Here is a 25,741-nt window from a genome sequence, read left to right as displayed (position 1 = left end):
ATAAGGCCATATTTCTGAGGCTCGAGTTGTATTGCCTTACTTGAGGCTTTTGAAATTTCAGCAACAAGATTCCACAAAAAAAGCATTTTGCAAAAATAACTTTATTCCGAAAACTCACAAAGCCTATTATACGAATTTACTTTACATATAAAGTAGTTCTAAATGTTCTTTCAACATGACAAACACGTCGAAATAACTTGTAGCAAACCAAAATCATAAATAGTCGTTGACTCTCACAACCATGGTATGTACTTGCATAAAAATATTTTTATAAAAGCAAGCGCTTTCGAGGTTATAACGAAATAAAAGGCGCTTGTATCAAAATTATTATATATTTACATATTAAACATCAACATAAATAACACAACCAAAATATATTATCTCGTTCATAGAACTAAGATCCATCTCTACAACGTCAATTACCAATAAAGTTGGTTGCTCATTACAGTCATAAACTGCGGCATATTATATAAACTCCATAACAAAATTATACAACACCTGAACAAAACGCGCGTGATTATAAAACTTTGAACGAAAACATTTCAATTCTTCTTTCCTCGATAAGAGGATTTCAAAATTGTCCTTATCATAGAACTCGAAGAAAAACGCGTTCGCTATCTCTTTTTTATTTTTCAGTACTTTCCTCGGGTCAAACGGGATGATGATACCCTTGTCATGTAAATCATCATTTTATGTATCGGTTAATGGTATAGCATCAAGATTCAAGCTAAAAGGACTGCAATAGCACCATACATGGTAGATTAAACCATGCATCAGCCAACTCACGACGCCGTACGGAAAAAACCCCCGACTTAGCAAGTCGAACAATCCGAGTTCGAGGATCTTAACGGCGACGAACCCGAGCCCCATTGTTCGGGCGAGTGTGATGTCGGTGAAAGTTCGTACGGAGGGTTGGATATTGTGAGTTTCGATTCCTATTTCCACGATGATAACCGCCGTTCATCTGGACTAAAGGCGCATTGTTACTTGACATTGCATTCCACGCAGCTATTTCAGAAGGAGATCGTACCCACGTTTTTGGAGCTACAGGGGACTTTTGACGCATGCACGTCGGATTATTCACTCCGTTGGGAAGTACATTCCCCGGTGGACTCTGATTTGCATACAAACAGTCTTGATTTGTATTTGTTTGCTGTGCCGGTTGGCTATTCAACATAAGCTCGAAATCCGCAATATCAAGATTATTTTCAAAGTTCAAAAACTCCGGATTGAAATTTTCTTCACCGGAATGAGTGCTTCCGTATATCTTCTCCGCAAAAGAGTAGAATTCCGCGTCTGGGATTCCACCGTGAAGTGGATCCGAGTCTCGAAACGGTGACGTCATGCTGTCCATATGACGTAACGGAGGTGAAAAGTCCGAGTTAGGTGGACTAAGACTGCCTCCGCAACTGTTATTACTGAAAGGTGATAAACCATGAGGTGATGATGTACTATTGCCAGTACTACCATTTAAGATGGCAACCTGAACTGGTGGTTGACTTTCGCCAATATCCCTCGACCTTCGTTGTCTCTTCTTGCAAGGCTTCGAGCTTGAACCTGCCCGCCCGACTATTCCTGGGTTGCCGTTTATCTTAGGCCTGACATCGGGTGGAGATAACGTTCTGCATGCCAGGGTCGACATGTCTTCATTTGGTGACGTAGGCGCGGGAGCGGCAGTCGGTGACTTACAACCAATAGACCAATCAGAGAGGAGTGCCACAATATCAGCGTGCTCTCGTTGCTTAGCAATGTCCAATGGAGATTGATCCATGTTATCAGCAAGCTTGCGGTTGGCAAACGATGAAAGAAGTATTTTCACAACTGACGCGCTTCCTTCTTTGGAAGCAAGGAAAAGTGGAGTCTGACCCTGTCAAAAATAGTATAACTTAAATAAACATGGAAATACTAATGTAGCAAGACTTGAGTCGGTAATAAATCAAACAAACAGCCAGGATTTTATTCTGCTAATATTAACGTTTCCTTCAAGACAATTAGCATTTGCTAAAATCATTGACTTTACCATTATCATTAGTATTGAACAGCTACATTCACAGTGATTGATTTCATCATTAGAATCGATTATGAACATTGGTATTGGTCTTGACTTTGACCAATGGTATTAACAAAACAAAAAAATTTCACAACAAAAAACAACAGTTGCCATAAACATACTTTGGAATCCTGGGCATCTTTCTTCGCGTTATTTTTTAGAAGAAGCCGCGTAGCTTTTTCGTCATCGACAGAAGCAGCCCAATGCAAAGCTGTTTTGCCTAAAACAAGACGAAAGTGTTGAAATCTCATCGCATCAGTTAAAATTAACACTGGCTAACTGCATACCTTGTTTATCACTAAGATTTACTTTCGCTCCAGCTTTGATTAGTTCATCGACCATGTCATGAACCATAAACCGAGCGGCATAGATCAAAGGAGTCGTTCCATCATCGGACTGAGCGTCGAGCTCTGTCGTGCGATGTCGTAGTAGCAGCTGAAACACGTGCACACACAACCATGATAAGTTAAAAAAGAGAAAAGATGCACATGTTTATACGAATAGAGTTTGACAAGAGTAGATCAGCTTATCATCCATGCTTATGTGTTGCAATTAATAATATTATTTCAATGTTGCTACTGAGAGAGACAAATTCTCCTTACTTACTATAAATAAGTTAACCAAAAGACTTGGCTAAATTTCGAGAGATGTTGTTGTTGTTAAGAGTTCGAGATGAGCGAAGGGAGAGAAACATATACATATAGGATCAACGTAGTGAGTTCGTATGTATTCAAACAGTTGTTTACAATAAAGCTTAAGTTGTCTTTTCATACGACATTACCAATTGCAGGGCGACGGGTGTAATATTCACCAAATATACTCGAGTTAACTTGCATGAGACCCAGCTGAAGAACAATCACCTTACCTGAAACACTCCTTGAGCGTCTGCAGTAACAGCTAAATGTAGGGGAGTTCTACCCGTTCTATCACGGGCATTTGCATCAGCCCCAGCATCCAGGAGTCTTTTCGCAGCATCTGCGCGTACGTGTCTGGCGGCAAGATGCAATGCCGTTTCCTTATATTCATCTGATCTCAATTCCAAGCGAGCGCCGTATTGTATCAGCTCCCCAACAACCTAACATTTTTCAAACAGATCATTTTAAAACGCAGCAAGAAACCACGCAGTAAAGTACTACACTTTGTGGTTTGTCGAACAGAAAGTAGACAAATATTATTCCCAAATTGTACATTAGCTAGGGAAGATTGAAGAAAGTCGTTTTGTAGTTTGTTTTCGTAGCTATAATGTACAGAAAACGTTACCTGTGATCCACTGTCATCACTATTTCCGTCTTCACAAACTTCATCGAGGTAACTGCCACGTGATGCAGCCAACATCAGGGGGGTGATTCCACCGGACCAACCGCATTAACGTTAGAGTTCTGCGCTGCTGTGCTTTCTTGACCTTCTTGGGGAGGTGTAAGCACGGAAAGACTCGAAACCGTCCTGTTATTCACGTTTGCAACCTCCTTGTGTAATGTCGTCCATTGCCTATTATCTGGTCGATTCGCAATCCTCAATGGACCGTCAGAATCAATAAGCTTCATGCGCTTTGGCGGACAAACTCGCCCAGGGCAAACATCTTCCGTCATCTCTTCGGAGGAACTTGTTTTGCTCATTGAGCTGTTAAGTAAACACAAGACATATGTTGTATTATTGTCGGTTAAATCTTCAGGTAGAACGCTAACATCAGCCATTTTTGTAAGGCACTATTTGTCCATAAGCAAATAAAGAGACACTCCGATTTTTTGGTCAATTAAAATAGCTGCTGTGGTAAAATAAATCGAAAAAATCTGTGCTATTTCTTCGTATAAAGATTACTGATGTATTTTGTTTAACTTGCAGACAACCTGTTATGATACACTAAAACTATAATACTTTTACTGCAGCACATTTTGGAATATATTTACATTCCTAAGCCCTTACACACAAGTTCATTGGTAAATTTTTTATTCTTTAGAAATTCAAAACCAATGGTGTTTTTCTGAAAGTAACTTAAATTTAAAATCGAGCAGCTACAATTTATTTTGACGAACGCCGGACCCCCACTGGAAGCGAAGCCATGCCGATTTAAGCCAGGTTCATACGAGGAAGATAAGCACGAACGTCGAGACTTTTGTTTCTATTGCACTAGAGGTTTATAAAGACAAAGACATCGGGATTTTCTTTAAATCTTCTTTATGTTCTTTTTTTGTTCTCCTGGCTTATGCTTGAATTTTTTTCTTATGCTTGCGCTTATGTCGCGTGCTTCGTTAATTATTTCCGTTTCATCTTTTGTGTACGCTTGTGCCTATCCTTATTTCACTCGTGTGAACCAAGCTTAAGTTTTGCCATTTTTATACAATGCTCCGCTTGTGAATGTTGTTTTACTGTGCGTTTTCACGATACCTACTAAATACAAGCAGTTTCAACAAACAGAACTATCTCCAATTTCGGTTTCACAGATTACGGTGAAGATAATGACCACTGACCAATGCCTTTAATTACTATAATACATTTAATATATCTATAAAGGAGAACATACTTCTTATCGGCCGAATCCTCTCCGATCGGAGCATGACGTTGTGAACGCTGCCGTACGTTACGCGTCGAAAAACCTTCGGGTACCCAAAGTTTGGCAAACACACGCTTGCCTCCAACGATCACACCGATGGCAATTAAAGGAATTGTAACACATATGATGGCGATCAACAGGATATTTTCAGTTGGTGTTGTAGATTGTTCAGGTTTTGGTGCGGATTTAGTTTCTAGTGGCAAAATAAATTGCATGTCTTAATGATTTTAAATGGTAAACATTTCTAATGCATAAGAATCTACAACATTAGGCCCGTTCCAAACTTTGCATTTTACATGAGCCGAATGCATCTAAAACAGAAGGAAATGAGATAAAATTCCTCATTATCTTTTGTTTTAAATGCATTCGGCACATGTAAAATACGATGTTTGAAACAATCCCTAGATAGTCCCAACTAAATTGAATCGCAGTTTAGCTCAAGTTCGTTTTCATATTTCAAAAGAGAAATACCACAATTTCGTAAAAGCGCAACAGTCATAAGACATTTAAAATAAACGACAAATTTCTTCAAAGCAAACATGTTTCGGCATACTTTATGCCATCTTCAGTGCGAGGTGAATCAATAGGAAATTTACATGATAATGTATATTTATTATATATATTGTAATAAAGCGGAAGTACAGAATAGTTGTGAAGAATTATTTACAGTTTATTAAAGTGCAATAAAATGTTTGTGTCAGGTGTTGTAAAAGAAAAAAAAACCCCCAAAAAACACCTAACACGAATATTTTATAACACCTTAATCAACTGTAAATAAATATTCATGACTATTCTTACTTCCTCTTTATCACTACATATATAATCATGTAAACTTCCTATATTGATTCACTTCACACTGAAGATGGCAGAATACAATATATTAATCCTAACACGGTTTTTATATGCACATAAAAAACATGTGACTTGGACGAGATTTGAACTCGCACCTTCAGGATACTAGTGCGCCGCTCTACCTGTTGAGCTATCAAGCCCACATGGATCGGAGACGAGTCAAATCTCTTTAAAACTACGTATGGACGAGAGATGCTCGCCACGATAGCATAAAGTATGCCGAAACATGTTTGCTTTGAAGAAAATCGTCGTTTAATTTAAATGTCTTAGAAATACCACACAAATTGATAATTTAGAGCGTAAAGAATGTGTTCACACGATGTTCACAGAAAAATTTCTTCTTTAAAACTTTCATCAAAATGAGTTTTTAGGTTGAAATGATTCTTGCTTATCAGTAACGAACTTTGTGTGACGATATTCTTCTCAGTCAACGATCTAGAACCCAATCTACTAGATACCTGACTTTACCAATATTTTCACAGCATTTTACAGTGACGCAGGCCGTCACCTTGAAAGGTGGTAAAAAACGACAATATTTACAACTAAAATTTGCTTCTTTTGCGTTAATAAATGGTTTTCGAGTTTGTAGTACGGGTTTGGTTTTCACAAAATTTGACAGGATTATTTTTTAAGCTATCTTCTGGCTTAATTTCGATTGAGAGTTTTGCTTTTTTCCCCATTTTAAGAGTGCGTACTTGCATCATCTCGAGAAAGTTGTTAGAAATCAAGGGTAAATCATTGTTCCAAGGCTTTTATCTAGAATAATATCGCAAACCTTCACTCCCTTACCTAATTTATACGGATCGCCCGGCAATTTAACGCCTTTGGTTTTCAAGCCTGCCAGATAGTTGGCTGCCTGATAATTTGAGATGAAACAATCTTGCTTGCAATATCTGTTGTCGATCTTCAGGCCAACCTTAGACCTGAAATGTAAAATAATTCGTTAGCAAAACCGACGATAGAGTCAACCACGTGAATGGTGTGAACCTTGCATGCTAGTAGATGGAGATCATCACAGGTTAGTACAGTCCTGAGAACGACAGTTGGTGTTAATGCTGAATGACGTTTCGACAACCTAATTACTTGATTCAAAAGATGACAACTTTTATTGGAATGTCGAAACGTCAGTCAATATCAACAAAGACTTATTTTTCACGAGAGCAAAAACCAGGACGATCCATATCTATAAGCACGTGACAAAGTATTTTCATTTATCATGGTGAATAACTGCGAAAAGCCTGAAACTTATGTCTTTCACTTGATTCACTAAGGTTTTCAAAATTCCTTTAAAAACATTGTGTCGGATGCGCGAGACCCAAACAAAACCAGGCGTATGACATGTTAAAACATACCCAGATTCAGCTTCTCGTCGAAATCTTAGCATCGATCTTTTCCTTCTGCTGACAACGGCAGACTCGATATCTTCTTTTCCATCTTGTTTAACATTAATCAACACAACAGTTCGAAGCAACACGGACATATTTAGCAAAAACTCGCCTTTCTGAGATTGAAAGAGTTCAACGTCAATTTTAAAGACATCACCAAAATACCATCAAGCTAAAAGGAGCAGGAAATTCAAAAGATTATGAATAAACTGTAGTGCTAAAGGTTGATATAAAATAGTGGGAGCAAGAAACGAATTTAACCTTAAGACAACAAATACTTGAAGGCTCGCGTTTGTTTGTGTGAAAGACAAATTCTATGCAAAAGATGACCATTAAAAGATATTTAATGAGTTCAAATCTCTCAAAGAAAAATCAAGTTGAGGTCCTAAATTGTTTAACACTGACAAAGACGACCAAAAACTTTTTACACACTAATCACAATTTTGCCCTTAAACCAACGTATTTGGTACAAAATAAACATTGAAAAAAATTCAAAAAATTTTGTTGTCTTTGCAACTCACGCAGGTATTAAAGAATTTGAAAATAATGACAATTCAAAAGTACTCATCCGACCTCGTTAAACGCTAAGTGAGCTTAATCATAAACGTTTGTAGATATTTAAACTTTGCTTTCTCCATAATTATCAAATCGCGTTTTACTTTCGAATGCTGCCAATTACATTTCAAAACCTTTACGTTGTTAACTTTTTTTTCCAAAGTCATTTTTTTGAGTTTTGAGCAAAAGAGAAAACAACAAATATCCTTTAAAAATAGTCAAACATTTAATCGAGCATCATACATTGAACATTTATTGAGTCTTTGTGATTGGTCAATTGACTATTGGCAGGCACGAATGGCATTATTGTGATTGGTCAATTGACACAGCAGTGGAGAAAATAATAGTTGCAAGCAAAAATCCAAAATGAAAAAAATATGACTTCGAAAAAATATTTAGTAACGTGACGAAATATGGAATGTTAGACGCGAGCTTATAAACGTAAGCAACGTTTGCAAGTTGTGTAGCTACTTCTTCCTCGCAACTAATACACATAATAAACTCCTCAAAAATCTCATGTTACCCCTTACCAGCTTTGGTTTTGTGTCATTACGACAATACATTACACCGTAACCACAACCAACATCGTCACAATTCGATTCGCATCGCTTGTCCGCTAGACTCCCGGAGCATTTCTTCATGTATCTATATAAAAAACAGCTTTTATCTCTTTGCAATAGCAAACTTAATTAAAAAATTGCTGGTGTTTTTGTAACGTTTTTCCTTAAAAATTTGCTAACCTGCAATGACGCACAGGCGCACGACAATCGAAGCCATCGAATAAACAGTTAGCATTATTACAAGCGAAATCACACTTCCCACCGTTGTTGAATAGTTGTGAGCAGTTCCTGTGAGGGCACTCTTTCCATGGACGACTGCGATTCAATGAACAGGATCCAGCGGCAAAATCGCACGCTTCAATGTTGCATTTATCCTACGTAACAAAACACGGATATAAATCGCTGAACAAGAACACACATCAAAACAATTTTCCCTAGCCCAATGTGATCCACAGACTTCGATCAAAGTCTTGTTGGAGTGTTTCAATGAAGTGCAGTGAACTTATCATGAACAGTCATATACTAACCAAACTAAACAAACAGTAATGAAAGATCAAACATACTCATACCTCCCTCCCCTCCCCCGCATTAAAACATCATCTTGTGAACTCAAGATTTGAGTTGTATTAGCAAAATATGTTTTTCGAAAAATGTTTTGTCTTATATTTCTTCAAACTGTCGTCTGGAAAAGGTTTTGAAACAAATGTAAAAGTTCGTACTACTAACTACACGGTCAACCTCTCGTTTCCAAGAGCTCCAATAAAACTTACATTGCAATCAGCATTTCTATCAAACTCATGTGAACAGTTCGTGTATGGACACCGCGAATCTCCCGGAAGGGAATCAGGACCTTTTTCGCATCTCTCACCAGTATAACCGTCTGTGAAAATTAAAAAAGACAAAATCAGCATACAAGCAGTTGACTATAACCTGCTTTGCGAAGTTAAAATCATGAAAGAAATGAAACTATGGGTAGTTAGGGCTATCATGTATCGTGCGCGTTATTTCTGGGCTTCCACTTTCCTTATTGAATTACCTTTGCATTTACAGCTGCAACTGTTCGCAACAAGTTCGCCATTGTTTTTACAGACAATCCCGCAGTTCTCGGCAACACTCAATTGACATTTTTCATCTACGTAACCAGGTTTACACCTCTCGCACTTCCAATCATTAAATCCATCGATACACGTCGTTCCGTTTTCGCAAGCGTCGGAGGACAATCGTTTTGGTTGTATTCACATTGCATTCCTAAGACACCAACTTTACACACGCAGACATAACTACCACCATTATCGTTACATTCACCTTCGTTTAAACATGGATTGTCTGCGCACGAAGTGACTCGTCGTTCGCAATTTAAACCGCTCCAACCATATTTACATTTACACACATACCGACCAATCTTGTCTAGACATGTGCCACCGTTCCGACATGGATTACTTAAACATTCGTTTATTTCAAACGAGCACGTCCGCTTTGCAAAACCTGGCTTACAACGGCAAAAGTAATCATTGACGCGATCTTCGCATCTTTCTGTCCCGATTGCGTGGCATGGATTCGAATGGCATTCATCAACGTCCTCTTCACATCGAGCGCCCTTAAAACCGGGCGGACATGTGCATGCAAAAGTTTTTATGCCATCAGTACAATTACCACCGTGAAGACAAGCATCCACGCTACAATCGTTCGGATTTTCATCACAGTTCGTACCCACCCACCCCTCGTCACATTTACAACCGTATTCGTTGACGAGATCAAAACATTTTCCGTGTACACAAGGCTTGCTGGCGCACTCGTTGATATCATTCTCGCAGTTCGTGCCAGTAAATCCGGGAAAGCATTGACAAGTGTAGTTTTTTATCCCGTCTATGCATGTGCCACCATTTTTACAAGGACCGGCTTTGCAATCATCGTCATTTATCTCACAAAGATAGCCTGAAAAATGGCAAAATTATAACGTAATACAAGACAACTGCGTACACAGAAATAGATAAACTTCACTAAAATACATCCTTCAAACTGTTACCAACAAAAGTACAGTTGAAGGCAAATGGTAATATAATTGATCAAATGTCATAACCATACGTTATAAAAATATGTTTATTTAAAACTCTTTATTATACATTGCAGCAACACCAAAAATAACTACAGCAACATTTTAGAGCTATATGCTGTCACTGTATTCTTACAACTGTCGATTGTAAGGTCCTTTTGACTAAATCATATTTGATACCATCTGATTATCCAAAACTTCCTTTGCTTCACTATTACTCAAAACTTCATCAAATGAGAACTTTCGAGTAAAATTTTTTCATCATATAATTCAACAAACTTTGGAAATCAATATCAAATCAAAAGTCAAGCCAATTTGCCTTATGGACCACAAATAGTCAAAAGCCGCATGTTTACCCCTTTCGAACTTGCCTCAAATAAAGTAATCCTTTAAAATAATCCTTATGAACATGTCTAACACAAACTATCCTCGTACCTGAATATCCAGGCGCACATTTGCACGTGGAATAAGCACCTCGAGGTTCACATTTAGCCCCATTTAAACATCTGTTACCATCAATGTCACACTTCCAGTTTCTGATATGACAAAGGTGGCCGGTGTGATTTGTACGTGCACATTCACAGTTATAGCTATTGCCCTCAGGTATACACGGTGCATTGTTTTTGCAAGGGTTAGGATGACACCAATCAATTTTCTTCTCGCAATGACGACCTAAACAGCATTTACACGATCAAAGTAAAATGAAACACAAACGTGAACGTGAAGTAAAATAGTTGAAAACAAACAAGTCAACGACAACTCTGACGCTGTGACACGCGCGTTTCGTGCAAATAAAGACACATTTTCGCGAACGGTAACATTGCAGATACATATTCAGATCAACGCAGTTCACAATTGCACACGAATTCTAGTTAAGGTTCCAGAGGGCTCAACTCACCTTGGTAACCAAAATCGCAATAACAACTGTAGTTCCCAATCCCCGTTACACAGGTAGCTCCATTCTTGCACGGTGCATCCTTACATAAATTTTGCAAGTACTCGCAATGAGCACCGTAAAAGCCGTAGGGACAATCACATTCTGCACCAGACCCTTTATTCACAGGTACGCCATTGTTGAAGCAAAATCTGAAGGAAAATATTGGAAGTTGAAGTATACAAACTAAGAGGACTTTTTTAGACGTGAAACGTAATGTACATCTTGAGCAATGACGTAATGTACATCATGAGCAATGAAGTCCGTTAACTGTAACCTTAACATCCGCCCATTAGTCCGGTGCTTATATAAACTTCAAAGCTCTTTTTTCATGGGCTTAGAGCATGGGTGACTTTAATACGGAGGGGAGTTTATGCATGGACTATATTACTATATTTTATTATATGGCAAGCGTCACTTCCGGCTAAATGACGCGCTTTGATTGGCTCAGAAGCCCTTTTGCTGGTCCATTAATTTCCCGTAATCGATCACGGTCCAAAAACGCGTAATTTTACTGTCAAATGTAAACAAACTTCGTAATGCAATCAGCAAAACGCAAAATAAACGAAACGAAAAACCATTTACGAATGTGATTCGAAGGAAAAACACTTGGAAAACAGTTTAACTATCCAGACGATACAATTTGAAACGATTTATTTTTTATGGACGAAAACTAGAAAAGTGAAAGCCAACCGGTAAAAAAAACAGCAAGGACGAGAAAGAAAGCAAGCTTAGTTTCAGGTCAAATAGTGCCATATAATAAAATATACATAAATGTACAAAATATCTTCGTTCCCATATTTCTCCGTACAGACCTCGAGGTTGACCTCCGTACAGATCGATCATTAAAGGCTTAATAATGCAATCATCTGTGCACATTACAGTAATAAATATGTGGGCTTATACGTGCAAGGAGGTTTACGCGGGCGGGAAGGTTTACGGTATTTGCTTACATTTCTTTGTAGTGGTATGCAAGTTTGTCACAATTCTTTCCCATCCATATTCCCTCGCATAAACAGTTGTAATCGTTTACAGCATCTTTACATGTTCCATGTAGACAAGGTGACGACGAACACTCGTTAATTTCAGTGTCGCAGAACTTCCCCGTGAAGCCCGGCTTACAATTGCATACAACCGAATCGCCGCTGACCACACAATGTCCATGTTTACAAAGATTAATTTTGCATTTGTCATTTTTTGTCGTGCAATTTTTACCTGGAAGATAAATAGATATTTGGTATATTATTTCAAGGCAAGTGAATGAACTGATCATTTATAAACTGATAGGAAAAGTGATCTTCGAAGTTATTCTAGACTTGAAAGTTGAAACCACATCACACTGTCAAGAAGTCACGGAGCTATTTACAAGCATTTCCACTTTGAAATAAAAAATATTTCTAAACACGAACAACGTCAACACAAAAAAGTTTCATAATAAATTTACAATAATTTACTAATACTTCGACATTTTGCCTTAACACGTCCCACTTCCACGCTTCAAAATAATTAGATGTCATATATGCAAGACCACCAAATGTTAATATATAGAAGATCATACAAGTGATAATTGTGTAAGCGCTATACGCCATTGATTCGTCACTCAATCAGTGCAGAAAACAGAGGCAATTGCCCCCCTGTAGTTAATTCAGAATGCAAGCAGATGATTCTTACAAAATTCTATCAAGGGGGCAGGGCGATGCCTTCAGTTTTTTTGTATAGCGCATGCATGAAAAAATAGAGATAATATGCGGTATGTTGATTTTCAAAATGCCAACTCTAAGACGACAATAACTTTCATCCATCGAACTTTTAGACCATAGTCAGGATGACAATCTGCATTGAAGATAATCGATATTTCGATCTAAACTCATGGACAATTTCCGATACTGAATTTCTTCATTATGTGTAAAATGAATTTCTTAACTAAAACATACCGCTCCATTCGCTTGTACACAAACATTTGTAGTCAGCGATCCCATCGAGACACGTGCCACCGTTTCTACATGGACCCGACGCACATTCGTCGATATTCCTTTTGCAAAATTTCCCTTCAAAGCCTGGATGACAATCACAAGTAAAATTGTTGAGAAAGTCCTTACATTTTCCGTCATTCAAACACGTTACTCGAGCACAATCGTCTACGTTCTTGTCGCAATTTTTACCTAAGCAAAAAGTGGAAATGAAATATTTAGAGACTGATTGAAAGTTAACACAAACAGCGTCCTTAAATAAAGTCTTAAAACTCGAGGATCTCATGCGGTAACGTCAACTGAAGAATGAGGACCACGTACAAGCAAAAACATGGCGATAAAAGGTGGGTGTAAATAAGTTTCTATATTCCGCAGAAGAAAAATTAAGGTTTCAAGTTTTACCGTTCAATCATAAAACTACAATACTTAACTTCAATAAATAATACTTAAATTGCCTATGAAGTGAAAATTTTGCAAGTTAAATTATGTTTGAAATGACCAGAACTTTTGAAATTACCATGTACTTTCTAAAACATTTAATGCATATATCTTCTATTCTCGTGATTTTGACGCTTTTGTTATTTCCAATTTATACCACTTGTGAGGTCATGTTGCATAACGAGTGCCAACAATGATTCAAATGTTCTTCAATTTCCTGACAACTTTAGGTTGATACTAGTAGGTTGCATTTTATACCATTAACCACGTCACAATGAAGGGAACTACGTCCTTGTGAATTAAATCATCGGTAAATATACCTAATAATCTTAGTTCTCATTATGAAATGTGACATCACACAAGTCAGATAAATCGAACAAAGCAAAAACCTCAATATCTCAAGAATTGAAAGTAATATGCATAAACTGGTTTAGAATTATCATTTTAAAATATCTCTTGAATAAGAGTATTACTAAGATGGCAAAATTTTCTTTTTTATTTAAAACTTTGAGATCACCACAAATCTTTAAAATGGGTTTATGGCAACAAAAGTTCCAGCCCAAAACCATAGAAACAGCAAGGAGTTGTCAATACATTGTATAACTAAGTTACACGTGAAACATACCGGTAAAACCAACAAGACATTCGCAATTATAATCCCCGTGTGTATTGGTACAATTGCCGCCATTCTTGCAAGGATCGTTACCACATTCGTCTATATCACGATCACAAAGTGTCCCCTCAAACCCTTCTTTACATGAGCAGGTGTACATGTTCAAACCATCTACACACGTCGCGTTGTTATGGCAACTCATATTACGACAATCGTCTATATTAACGCTGCAATTGTGACCGGTGTATCCGCTGGGGCAAGAACAGATAAAAGCGTTTCCAACACTCGTGCAGTTTCCACCGTTTTCGCATGGATCATCATCACAGCGATTTATCGACTCCCGGCAAGTTGGACCGGTATATCCTAAAATACAGAACGCAGTCAAAAAAAAACCCTGTGGAGATTCATCCGACATCGGAACTTATTGCTCACGCAATTTATCCGACATAACTATTTATGTCTTAAAAACTTAAATGAACGCAGACTCTAACCCTAACCCTAACCAAGATTATTGTTATGTTTTTATGTTTTGGTTGAAAAAAATGAAAGATTAAGTCGATTTTGAGAGCGACAAAATTATTGAATACTTCGACAAAATGCGACCTGCGACCTGCGGGGTGGGTTACGAACTCAAATAGCTAGGCTTTATTCCATCTGCTCCTGCCACTGGACTACACAAACATCGACACAAACCTAGCGAAACGTAATTTTATAAAATACGCAACATATATACGCAAAAATTAAAAACAAGATGTCAGATGAATATACACGGCGTAAAAGAAAAGCAAAAAATTTCATAAATAGTGGCAGCTAGCTTTCCCAATGTAAGAGGAATTTGCTCTACACAGACTTGTTAAACACAGTTTATCGTTATGTTTGTCATGCTTTGTTTTGAAATAACCACGAAAATAGCCACGATAACTTTTAAACTTAAAGAAAAACTAACAGTAAGGTCCCCTTAACATTATGAAGAAACATTTTCACAAAGCAGTAAACCGCCTCAATCCAAACACTTGTTTTATTTAAAATCAGATCTTGTGACTGGACTCACCTACAGGACATTTACAGCGATATCCTTCATCTATTTTAACACACTGGGCATTATTTTCACAAGGATTGCTGTCACATCCATTGGTTTTTTTTTGGCAATATGTACCATAGAAACCAGTTTTGCACAGGCATTCATAACTACCAGTTTTAGAGAAACACGTGCCTCCATTCCAGCACGGAGAGCTGTTGCAGTAATCGATGATAGTGGTACAGTCGTTGCCTAAAAATAGTGAAGAAAACACGTACAGCAGACTTTTACTTTTCGACCGCGAGGGATTTGGGTTCCACAAACAAGCTGACGTACTCGTAGTCAAGGCAGCAGAGTGTTTTTATAACTATGACTACAAGTACGAGCTTAACTTACGCAACTTTATGCCTGTATTTGTGCTTAAAATGAACTGTAATAAATATATTTTTGAAGCATTCATTACTCAGGAATGTTATGAGTAAAACACATTGTTTTTTTACAAAGTAAAAAGACAAAAGTCTCTGGCAAGTGTTTCCGTATTGCCATTACGATCAAACAATATGCAACTGGACAAATGAACGAAAACGCTTGTCATGTTTTTAGTGAATTTGTTGGAAAAAAAGCTTTAAAGCAAGTAATGAAAACACCGGATGGGGCTGAATAACGTATTTAATATTTATGATTTATTTTGAATCTGAAGCTCTCTGTTTACAAAAAGGCGAAAAATAAATGTCCATCATAGCAAGGATACAGTTTCAAAATTCCATCTCAAATGCAGCGCAGCATTATGGGACATTCACAAACAGTACGCTAACCTCGACAACAAGAGTGACATTTTGATTACCTCAAAAAAACCCCCAGCAAAAACAAGAACCGATTTCTCTTAGAAATGAATTCGTCTTACCAGTGTAGTCTTTTTACAGACACATTGATATGAACCGTGGTTGTTCACACAGTTTGCATGATGACTACACGGGTTTTGTGCGCATTCGTCAATGTCATGTTCACAAAAAGCGCCTGAATATCCTCGCCGACAGTCGCATCCGGTCGCCGAGCCGTTCTCGTTGTATCTGCAGTCGCCGCCACCATTACAGTAATTTTTATTCGCCTTGCACTGGTTAATGTGCTCACATAGCAGACCTTATGGATAAAATGGATAGAAAAAAAAATAATCATGTACAATCAAGACATAGCATGATATAAAATACAATGTCCAAATATGTCGGTCAAATATAACTGCTACAAAATGTAAGTCGTTTGCATAGAATACAAGTGAAAATATCTCAACAGCAAAGCACTGCACGAAAAATCTTCAAAACAACACAGAGTACACTTTCTTGAGTTCTTCTAGGTTCAAGGGTGAAAATCTCCATGTCATAAACACTCTAGAGACTTGTACAGTCAACGGCAATCACTTTTCTATTTAAGTTGCTTGCACCAATCAATGAAGTAGGTTTTAACCAGTTAACTGTAACATTAACTGGAACGCCAACTCCAATACAAGGGCCAGATGCCATTTTGAAGCCAGGTATGATTGCTTTTAATCTGCGTTTTTAGGCATAACACCTAATCTTGTAAGATAAAACTTATCATGGTCATTTGTGCCAATGTATTTTATGTATATCGTATATTATTGGCTTCAAAGATGACGGTGCAGTTAGCGCTCCAGTTGATATTATAGTTCACTGGTTTTAACACGATCCTTTGCGCATGTGTGAGAACGGAGAGGATGGGACTTACAAATCATGATTGATTTCTTCTCTTTTGTACAACTGATCTACAATACCCGACCGATCACGACAGAACCGTTTCAATACATAGTGAACACACAAAACAAATAAACAATACATCTTTCCAAACAGAAATATAAACACTTTACATGAAATAGTTAAATCAGATAAACATACCCATATACGGTTCTTTGCATTGGCAAATAGCCCTCCCAGGTCGATCATGACACGTCCCATTGTTTTTACAAGGTGATGGAATACAATCATCTATATCGATTTGGCAATCACTGCCAGTAAAACCAGCATGGCAAATGCACATATAGGAACCATGTCCATTAATACAGGTACCATGTGGTGAACACAGAGACTTATTTTTGCACTCGTCAGTGTCATTTTGACAATAAACGCCTTCATAACCCACACGACATCTAAAAAAGACCCAGACGCTTATGTCGTTGGGAAAATGTGTAACATAACAGTTTGGCAGAGCTCAAGTGCGAATAACCAAGGTTACTACACGAAGGTTATGGTTCAGTTGAGGGGAAAGGAACACAACTAAATGTACACTATGCGTTTGTAGATGTAGACATTCAGGGTCAGTACAGACTTCAGCTACTTGGACAATCAACATTTACAAACATGTAACGATACACCTGGGTTCAAACCATTCACTTCGGATTTTTATCAAACGAACAAGCGACGAAACTTGAAAATGTTATTTATTATCCATAAACAGTCTAAAAATATCACGCGGCTTACGATAGAACAATTCACAAGTGGTTTGATAAGGCAGTTACGTATGGACTAAACATCGGTGGAGCTTATGGAATGCTTTTGTGCGCATGCGTTATTTTGCTGTTATCGTATTTACAAGTGCTGGGGGTGGGGGTGGTGCATGACAGAAATTCATGAATGGAAAAATAACAAAGGTCTTTTACACGTCAATGTTAGCCGACAGCAAGATCACAGAGTTATCGACAACTGAATACTACAAGTGATATAAGCATGTTGCAATCTGAGCTTGTAATTGGTATTGGTTTAATGAAAACCTTGAGGATTATGGTAAGATGATCTTGATGGGATGCAGTGACGGGACAGCATGGAGCACGAGAAGCAGTTGTGGTCAAAACTTATCAGTGGTTGTAATCTAACTCTTTGTGAAAGAAAGCCCTGCTTTGCGATACGTACCAAGCTCGACTATAGCACTATAAATTCAACTGCGAAATTTTCATGACCATAAAAAGTAGTGGATATATTTATTTCTGAGAAATAAAAGTGGCGTTGTAATGTATTAATCGTGAGCTCTAAGTCGTGGTTTTGTAGATTTCAAGAGAGTTTAGAACCCATTGGAAAATACACTGCTGAGTGAATAAGAGAAGAACTAGATTAACTTTAAATATTCATGCAATTCAAAATTATAAGCAAGATGCTAGGAAGGGAGCTAGAAACTATTAAACGGAGCAAATAATGTACCAGATAGATGCAATGAAAATTTTCTGAATAACTGAACAACTGCGGTGTCGCGTTCCAATGGAAAAAGACAGATGTTGACCACATTAAATTTCGCTAAACTTTACACTCAGACAATAGACTGGTCGGTCATCAACTTAACTGATAAGAATGTATATTAACACAAACATAAATACACATCAAAGTGGCCCAATATTAAACTCTTAAAATGCTTTTCTCGGTACCATGAACAAAAAGCATGAGCGCCCATAAAAGTTAATGAAGCTTCAGATGGTAAACCGTCGAAACCTGGTAATAGAGAAATACCAAACGACCGGCAATCTAATGAACAGTGCAACTTATTTTTAAATTTAAGTTCATTCCACAACCCATTTACTGTAAAAAAATTTTGGACTAAATACTTTCCACTCAAACCAAAAACTTGGTTAAACTGAATACGTCATAGATAGCTTCCAATTATACAGCGTAGACTTCTAGGTTTTAAGTCTAGCATTATACCAAACCAACAGACAAAACAAGCTAACTTATCGTGGGCTTTTTTCAAAGTTGTTACATATGGTCATAGATACAAACGATAGCTGCCCGTTTAGTCTGGGTCGCAATTGATAACTATCTAGGAAATCAACGCTCATGATCAACGTGAGTTCGGACAAGCTTTTCTTCAAAAAATTAAATCCCAGTGTATATTTTTCATTATCTCAGTTTAAGCTAAATCCTCTCGATGTATATCGTAAAATACAAATAGTTTATAGTCTTCTTAAAACATCTGTTTTCAGCAGGAGTCAAGAACTCCCATCGGAAATCCGAAGACTTGCGTGAAAAGCGATTTTTCCGACGTATATGCATGAACAACTGTGTAATTGGTTGTCAAGTCAACTGAGGATTGTTACGAAAATTTACTTTATTCTTTGCAAGAGGCAGTTAAGAATGAAAACTTTTTCGAAACAAAACGCTTCCAGGAAGCACGCCCGATCGCAACTTCAATTTGACGACTTGTACAAATTCCAGCAACAACATCTTTTTTCAAAAGACAACTTTTGTCTTACAATTTTTCACGACTAGAAGTCCTTTATAATAAATTAACAGCACAAAGACACTTTTGAAATTATAGTGTGTACTACATATCCGAAACACAGAATAAAGATAGCCACAATTACTACATGTCAAATGCAGTATATGTTCCAATGAAGTCCATGGTTAGGCAACACTTGTAAGCTCACACCATCTACTGCAAAGTGATTATTGTATTTGCATACTGTCATCAGCACTCAGTCACATATCGAAGCACCATTTAAAAATTTCTACAGAGAACTTGAGACAACTTGAGATCTAAACTATATCTGCTTTCCCGGACCGTCCTTCCTGCAGCTAATTTAGTGAAACTACTGAATAAACGTCACTAAATGTCGAGCAAATGGCATGTTAAGGCAGGTCAAAACAACCTCTTCGCCCAAAGTATGAAGATACAAAGAGCTGTCTTTGTATGCCAAGTTACCCGTCTCAAAATTGCTCAAACTGAACTTTCATTGTAAATTTTATGATTTTACAGCAAGATTACCAGCATCGAAAGCGTTCTGGTTCTCAAATAGTCGTCACAGTCGTTTCAGTCGTGCCAAAATTTCACAGACGACCCGTGCGACTGCATTTGAACATTTCAGAGGCGACCGGGATGACCTCAAATGACTCACACGACTGAAACGACCAGGGTCGCTTGGATAGAGCTTTGCTCTATGCGGACGACCGAAACGACCGTTGAGAAATGCAAGCGACCTTTTTAAGGCGCAAAACGATTTGAGGAAGCCAAGTTACTACCCAAAAGACTTTGTTTTTGATAAACAGCAGCCGCCATTTTTACATACTACGCGCAAAAATTAATTAAAGCACAGTCTTTCGGCAGCGCTAGTACGAATATATGAGAATTCCATAGCTTAAGTTGTCTGGTCTCAGTCATTTTGAAAAACAACAAAACATTTCGGAACGACTCGGACGACTTACCGAGAACCAGACAACAGATCTGTTTGAGAGATAATAACAGGTTAACTACTTTTCGTGCTTTGTGTAATACGTTCTCCAGAAGAAACCTGCTAACTTTACATGCAAAGGTAAGCTGTTTTAGCTAACTTTTTTGCAAACATTTGTGATTAACATGCGAGTAAAATCAAGTAAGGCATTTTTCAAGTGAGGTGATTTTGCCGATGAAAGTGACAGTGTTCTCTTTCTTTTTTTTTCAAGAAAGAGGCAAAATGAAGCTTCGTCGAAAGCTCAAAAAAGTTATTGGGGTTTGGCAAAGTCCTTGATACTTTATCACACTCATTGAGACGACAAACTGCTGTTTTTCATCGGGCAAACGCAAGCGGCCCAACGTCCCAAATCCTTAAGGCTAAGCCAGCTAAGTCTCGCCAAAAACCCTAAACAACAGTCAGCATTTAACAAAAAATCCCATTTTTAAACGCTATTGAAAACTAAAATGTTGTAACAAATCACAGTATAAACTCTCAGAAATTCGACACTGAATTCCCGCTGTCGTCGATCGTTTAACTATATATAGTCTATTTATAAGTATGGAAGCTTGCATACTGTATTTTAACAGGGATCAACTAACGTTTAATAATTCAACATTCCCAGCAATAGGAATGTCAATAAACTACTCGTTACACGTGTGTGATCAATGTAGCGGCACAGAATATCAAACGGTGAATTGAAATAATGAATTTTAATGTCAACAAAACAAAATAATGAAATAGTCAATAGTGTTATCAATAAATTGTACCTGCATTTACTCCGAATTTCATCACAAGTTGCACCGTTCTTGCACTCGCTACAAACGAAAGATGCTACAGAAAAAAATAACCGTTTAGACATTTAGAAACATAAATTGTTCACACAAACGCGACGGACTAAAACCCTTATCACACCAGCAGTTGTCACTGATGGATTCAATTCAACCAGACAAACATGATAGACATCCCTCGAACGCGCTCTATTAAAGTTACCACACGAATAGACATCGAACGCGCTTTTAACTATAAAGGCTCTAAATGGCCACAAAAATACTATTTCACGTTGAGAAGTAAAGCTGAAGGCAAAGACAAATATTTCCTTTTGGTCACGATACATCTTAAACCATCGCTGCCCGCTATCACTAAACAGTGTGGAGTACCACCATTCAATTAATACGGCAGCGCAACTACTTTGCAACATTATTGTCCCACATTCTCATCGTAAAATTGAAAAATATAAAAGGACAAACATAGACGCAAAGCAAGGGTATTCAACATGGCTGAAAAATCGGGCACACGACACCGTATTTGGCACTCGGCTCACAAACACGATAAATCACGACAATTTAAACGCCGAACGCCACAAATACACGACGCAAAGTGAAAAGTTCGAGGCGTTGAGTGGTCATATCAACCGATACAATGGTAGTCGACAAACGGTGGAAATTGAACGGTGTGAACAACCGAAACGTGGGACGTATAAAAGTCATATTTTAAATCAAATAGTATTCAACCTGGTCGACACATACCAGAATTAATGACCAAGAAAGTCGACAAAAAAATTCCAACGCATAACCAAGATTTATATCGACCCATATCTCCAGTAGAAAAACAATTCACAAACGCCAAAACCTTAACTCTTCATTCCAATAAGTCTTCAGCACAAATTTCTATCGTAAAATCCTCAAACTATGAAATTTGGCAGTTCGGTAATATTGCCCGATCATCAAGCTCACTACGTTGTTTCAACACTGCGGCGGAATACAAACAGCTATGGCAAAGGTTGCAGACTAGCCAATCAAATCGTCGCATACAAATCCCTAAAGATGACTGGCCAATCACTAGCGCAATACCATGGAATTATATGTTCTGAAATGTTTCGAACTGCTCCCTACGGCTTTTCAGCCTTTCATGTAATTAATAATAAAGACGACTGAGAAAGACGCCATGAAACACCTGGAAGCCTAGACTTTTACAACACCCGTGTCGCAGACGCCAAATTAACATTCAATAGATTTGCATAATGCCGACATAAAGCAATGAAGTGACGTTGATTCGCCTTCGCTTGGTAGAGAAAAATAGCCGAGTTGCATATTTGCGCAAATGAACACATATCTTGTTTAATAGAGAAGTACACTGATAAAATTTTTGCTTGCAATCAAATCCACACTTAGACAAATCCCCAAAAAAACCCTAGAAATATCGACCTTCGTGCGAAGACAACGGAGTGCTACAGATTTTTTGCAATATCGCAAAATATTCAGCCATCGCAAAATATATTCCAACCTATATTTTGTTGGTTGAAGTCATTCGTCAAAACTGGTCAGTACTCGGTTGTTTGAATACGAAATGGACTCAATTGTGCCAAGTTTCATTCGCTTGCGTAATTTCCATGCACAGACTGAACGTTTGCCATCGTTTGACAAGCAGAAGAAAAATGAGTTCGATACTAATGGCTTTAAGCAATATTTGTGAATTATTTTATTTAATCTTATAAGCGCGGGTAGTTTAATGCTATTGTTTTAACATATTCTTAACATATTTCATCTCAAACGTAAATCCTCTCGATGTCTTTTAAAATGACTGCCCACATGTGCTAAAGACCGTTTCCTTTATGTTGGCGAATGAAAGAAAGAACACCGAACGTCAAGGAACAAGCCTTAGACGCAAAATTTCTCATTCTGTTAAAATGAAACACTTTTCTCTCTTCAGAAATTTTTGCCAATTGCACATTTTTTCCCTAATGGATGAGAATTTGTGATTATGACTTAACTGAATACTTTGTGATTAAGAAAATCACGATGCTATTCCGTAGAAATGAGATATCTGTAAATTTATCATTTTAAGAGAAGATCGAAACCCAAATAGTTCTGATTATGCCATTTCAGATCTGCAACAATACAAATCCAAGTTTTACTTCTAAACACAAAGACAATTGAGTCCAAGTTACAATCAACGGACCTCTTATGTATATATGACAGTAAATATACTCTATCATCAAAACCATTTCAAAGTGTGGGGGTGTAAAAGCTACAAATGATTTAGCCCCGACTCGTTGTCGACAAGTTATACTTGTAAGTTGTAATTCGAATTTCCTGATACATCTTCGTAGTCGCTATTCCATTCATTAGTGGCATAATTACATCCACCCGCCAAACATAAGCTATATATTAGCTTGGGCCTCTCACATTACACCCGATCGTTTACAGAGAATGATAAAATGGAAAGAGCTAGAACTTTCTGTCGTACAATAAATATTTATTAATTGACTAGCTCAACCGCATCGATCATCAACAGATGTCACCTAGCTTTTTACATTTTAATCTCATTAGAGAGAAGCAGAATATACTCGAAACTACAGACACAAGAAAATATAAATGTACAATAAGGAAGGCCACTCATTAGAAGCAAAAGAATTCCATGGCAAACTATAAGAGCACCAGTACAAACCCACAAGCGTCCAGAAAGGCCCGGAAAACACCCTACATAATGGGCTATCGTCGTTTTGTTGTACCTATACTTATTAAATTCGAGCATGTTGGAATTCTAGCTTAACAAGACTATCGTGAGTGCGTTGCCCGAGCCATCGAAATATAGGGCGCAACACCGGACATTTTGTATGGAGAAAGATTGGAAATACCCATAATAGCTAACTGGATGAAAACATCCATAAAAATTAGGTTTTTTGGAAATAGCAGGTTACTTGAATCAACCAAGGTCGAAGTAAAGAAATGTTTTTCAATATTTACGACTTCTTATGATGAAAATCGAGAAAATTGATAACAAAAAAACCCTTTCAATGAGATTTCCAAGACCTTTACAAACTCAAATAATCAATAACATCAAATGGAAGATTTCCTAACAGATTGAGAACACATTTTGAATGTCGTTTTATTAAATGCACAATGGGCATGCTATAATTACGTTGCGTTAATAATCTTTTATAATTACAACAACATGTGAAAGCCTGTCACAACTTTGAACGCTGCACGCCTCATATAAGAAGGTCTTGAATGAAAGACTTAAATTGAAACAAAATAGCTGAAAATTTACCACCATTTCTTTCAACAACGAAACATTACAAAAAAAAAAAGAGTTCCATAGCATACACATGTGCAAGAGAAGTCAATGTTCTACTTCCTCGATTCTACATTTTATTACGATAAGCACTTAGATACCACTTCATAATAAAGATAAACACACAGCAAAGCTAAGAGGGATTATCTCAAACATCATTCATGTACAAAAAAAAAACAAAATTTCCCCGAGGACACGAACCTAAAACTGTTGTGTTGTTAAATATGGAGTAATTAACGACGCGAAGTAAAAACTGTGCTCAACATCAACAATCTTGCACGACGTTTTTTAATTCGAACTAATTGTTGGAAAAATTTTAAATGACTGTGGGAAAGTTTCGGATCCTTTTATTCCAGTAGCTATTTTCTTTTTCTAAAAGCACAGCTCGTGACTTCACGGTTGCTTACGTGCTCAGCACTTAATTACACACCCAGTCGAGTCCGTGAACATGATTGGCTGAACCAACTCCACGCCAACCGAAACAATACTGGTAAGTTAGAGAAGATTGTTGATAACGAAGTCAAATAAGAGAGATTTAACGCACGACCTCTTTCCATACAATAGATAATGGTGCACCCCCAACTGAGGTGTATGGTTCGGTTTTGAAGCAGCACAATCTGCAATTATATGTTCATATATGGAGTGGAAATGTGTTGCGTGGTGTGGTTTTTGATATTGTAAATGCAGGATCACTGACTGAGATGAGAGATGAGAGAAAACGCCTTATTAAATCTAATATTATCGTTATTCTGTATTATATTTATTGAAAAACTCCAAATTCTTAGATAAGAAAAAACAATTCACTTTTGAAGTGAATGCATCTCTTCACGTCATAAGATATCGTGATCACGCAAGTTTTTTCCGTCCGATCTTTTAGCAAGACTCTTCTATACGCAAACAAAGAAGTAAAATGGTTAGCACTCGTTCAAAAACTCGTTCACTGCCGCTATTAAAGCGATTTGTTTTTTCCCAGCAATTGTCAGAGATGATTGCCTCAAATAAGTGCAATGCTTCCGCACGCGCCTTATAAGGAGACGAAGAACCAACAAAGAGTTTTGCTTACACACACAAAATATTTCTTCAAATGAGGAGTAAGCTGCTTTGGACTTATGAAGATTTGAAGTATATGATTCCAAAAGTGAAGAGAAAATCGACATTATGTCAATGGAAACAATTTATTTTTAGCTTACGTGTAGTTAATGCCAAATTAGAAAACTTCGCTGTAATGATAGAAGTGATAATCAAAAAGTGAACATATCTTTTTTCATTGCCGATATACTGCCGCTGACCTTATCCACAAGCCCGTGAGCCTCGCGAGATTGACTAAAAATAAACTTCAAAGCATTGTTTGCACTGTAAATAATAAAGAGTAAAGAAGCCAAGACAGAGAAGTAGCACGAGTAAGACTACATTTCCGTTACAGAGCCAACATCTTAGCTACTGCATCCAATACACGTTATGTGAATGCAAATATTTCTTTTAAAA

The 25,741-nt window shown here is 37.5% G+C and overlaps 1 protein-coding gene across 1 annotated transcript in view; it reads right to left on the bottom strand.

Annotated features, from left to right (window-relative positions):
* Positions 1-83: 83 nt before the first annotated feature.
* Positions 84-25,741, bottom strand: part of LOC124438715 (neurogenic locus notch homolog protein 1-like) — a 34,327-nt gene continuing 8,669 nt past the window's right edge. Inside the window, 24 exon segments of the mRNA XM_046988915.1 lie at positions 84-1,867; positions 2,173-2,270; positions 2,338-2,485; positions 2,916-3,125; positions 3,311-3,402; positions 3,405-3,670; positions 4,572-4,794; positions 6,243-6,376; positions 6,806-7,005; positions 7,924-8,038; positions 8,134-8,327; positions 8,724-8,833; positions 8,990-9,169; positions 9,172-9,888; positions 10,442-10,678; positions 10,905-11,092; positions 11,894-12,155; positions 12,875-13,102; positions 13,974-14,324; positions 15,013-15,231; positions 15,376-15,409; positions 15,884-16,119; positions 16,887-17,137; positions 20,950-21,013. Of these exon segments, the coding sequence (XP_046844871.1) occupies positions 845-1,867; positions 2,173-2,270; positions 2,338-2,485; positions 2,916-3,125; positions 3,311-3,402; positions 3,405-3,670; positions 4,572-4,794; positions 6,243-6,376; positions 6,806-7,005; positions 7,924-8,038; positions 8,134-8,327; positions 8,724-8,833; positions 8,990-9,169; positions 9,172-9,888; positions 10,442-10,678; positions 10,905-11,092; positions 11,894-12,155; positions 12,875-13,102; positions 13,974-14,324; positions 15,013-15,231; positions 15,376-15,409; positions 15,884-16,119; positions 16,887-17,137; positions 20,950-21,013 (5,780 nt within the window). The 3' untranslated portion in view covers positions 84-844.

This window comes from Xenia sp. Carnegie-2017, unplaced genomic scaffold (genome assembly GCF_021976095.1).
Source record: "Xenia sp. Carnegie-2017 unplaced genomic scaffold, XeniaSp_v1 HiC_scaffold_19, whole genome shotgun sequence".
Classification (NCBI taxonomy): domain Eukaryota; kingdom Metazoa; phylum Cnidaria; class Anthozoa; order Malacalcyonacea; family Xeniidae; genus Xenia; species Xenia sp. Carnegie-2017.
Note: the sequence above shows the minus strand (reverse complement) of the source record. Positions and strands in the feature narration are given on the sequence as shown.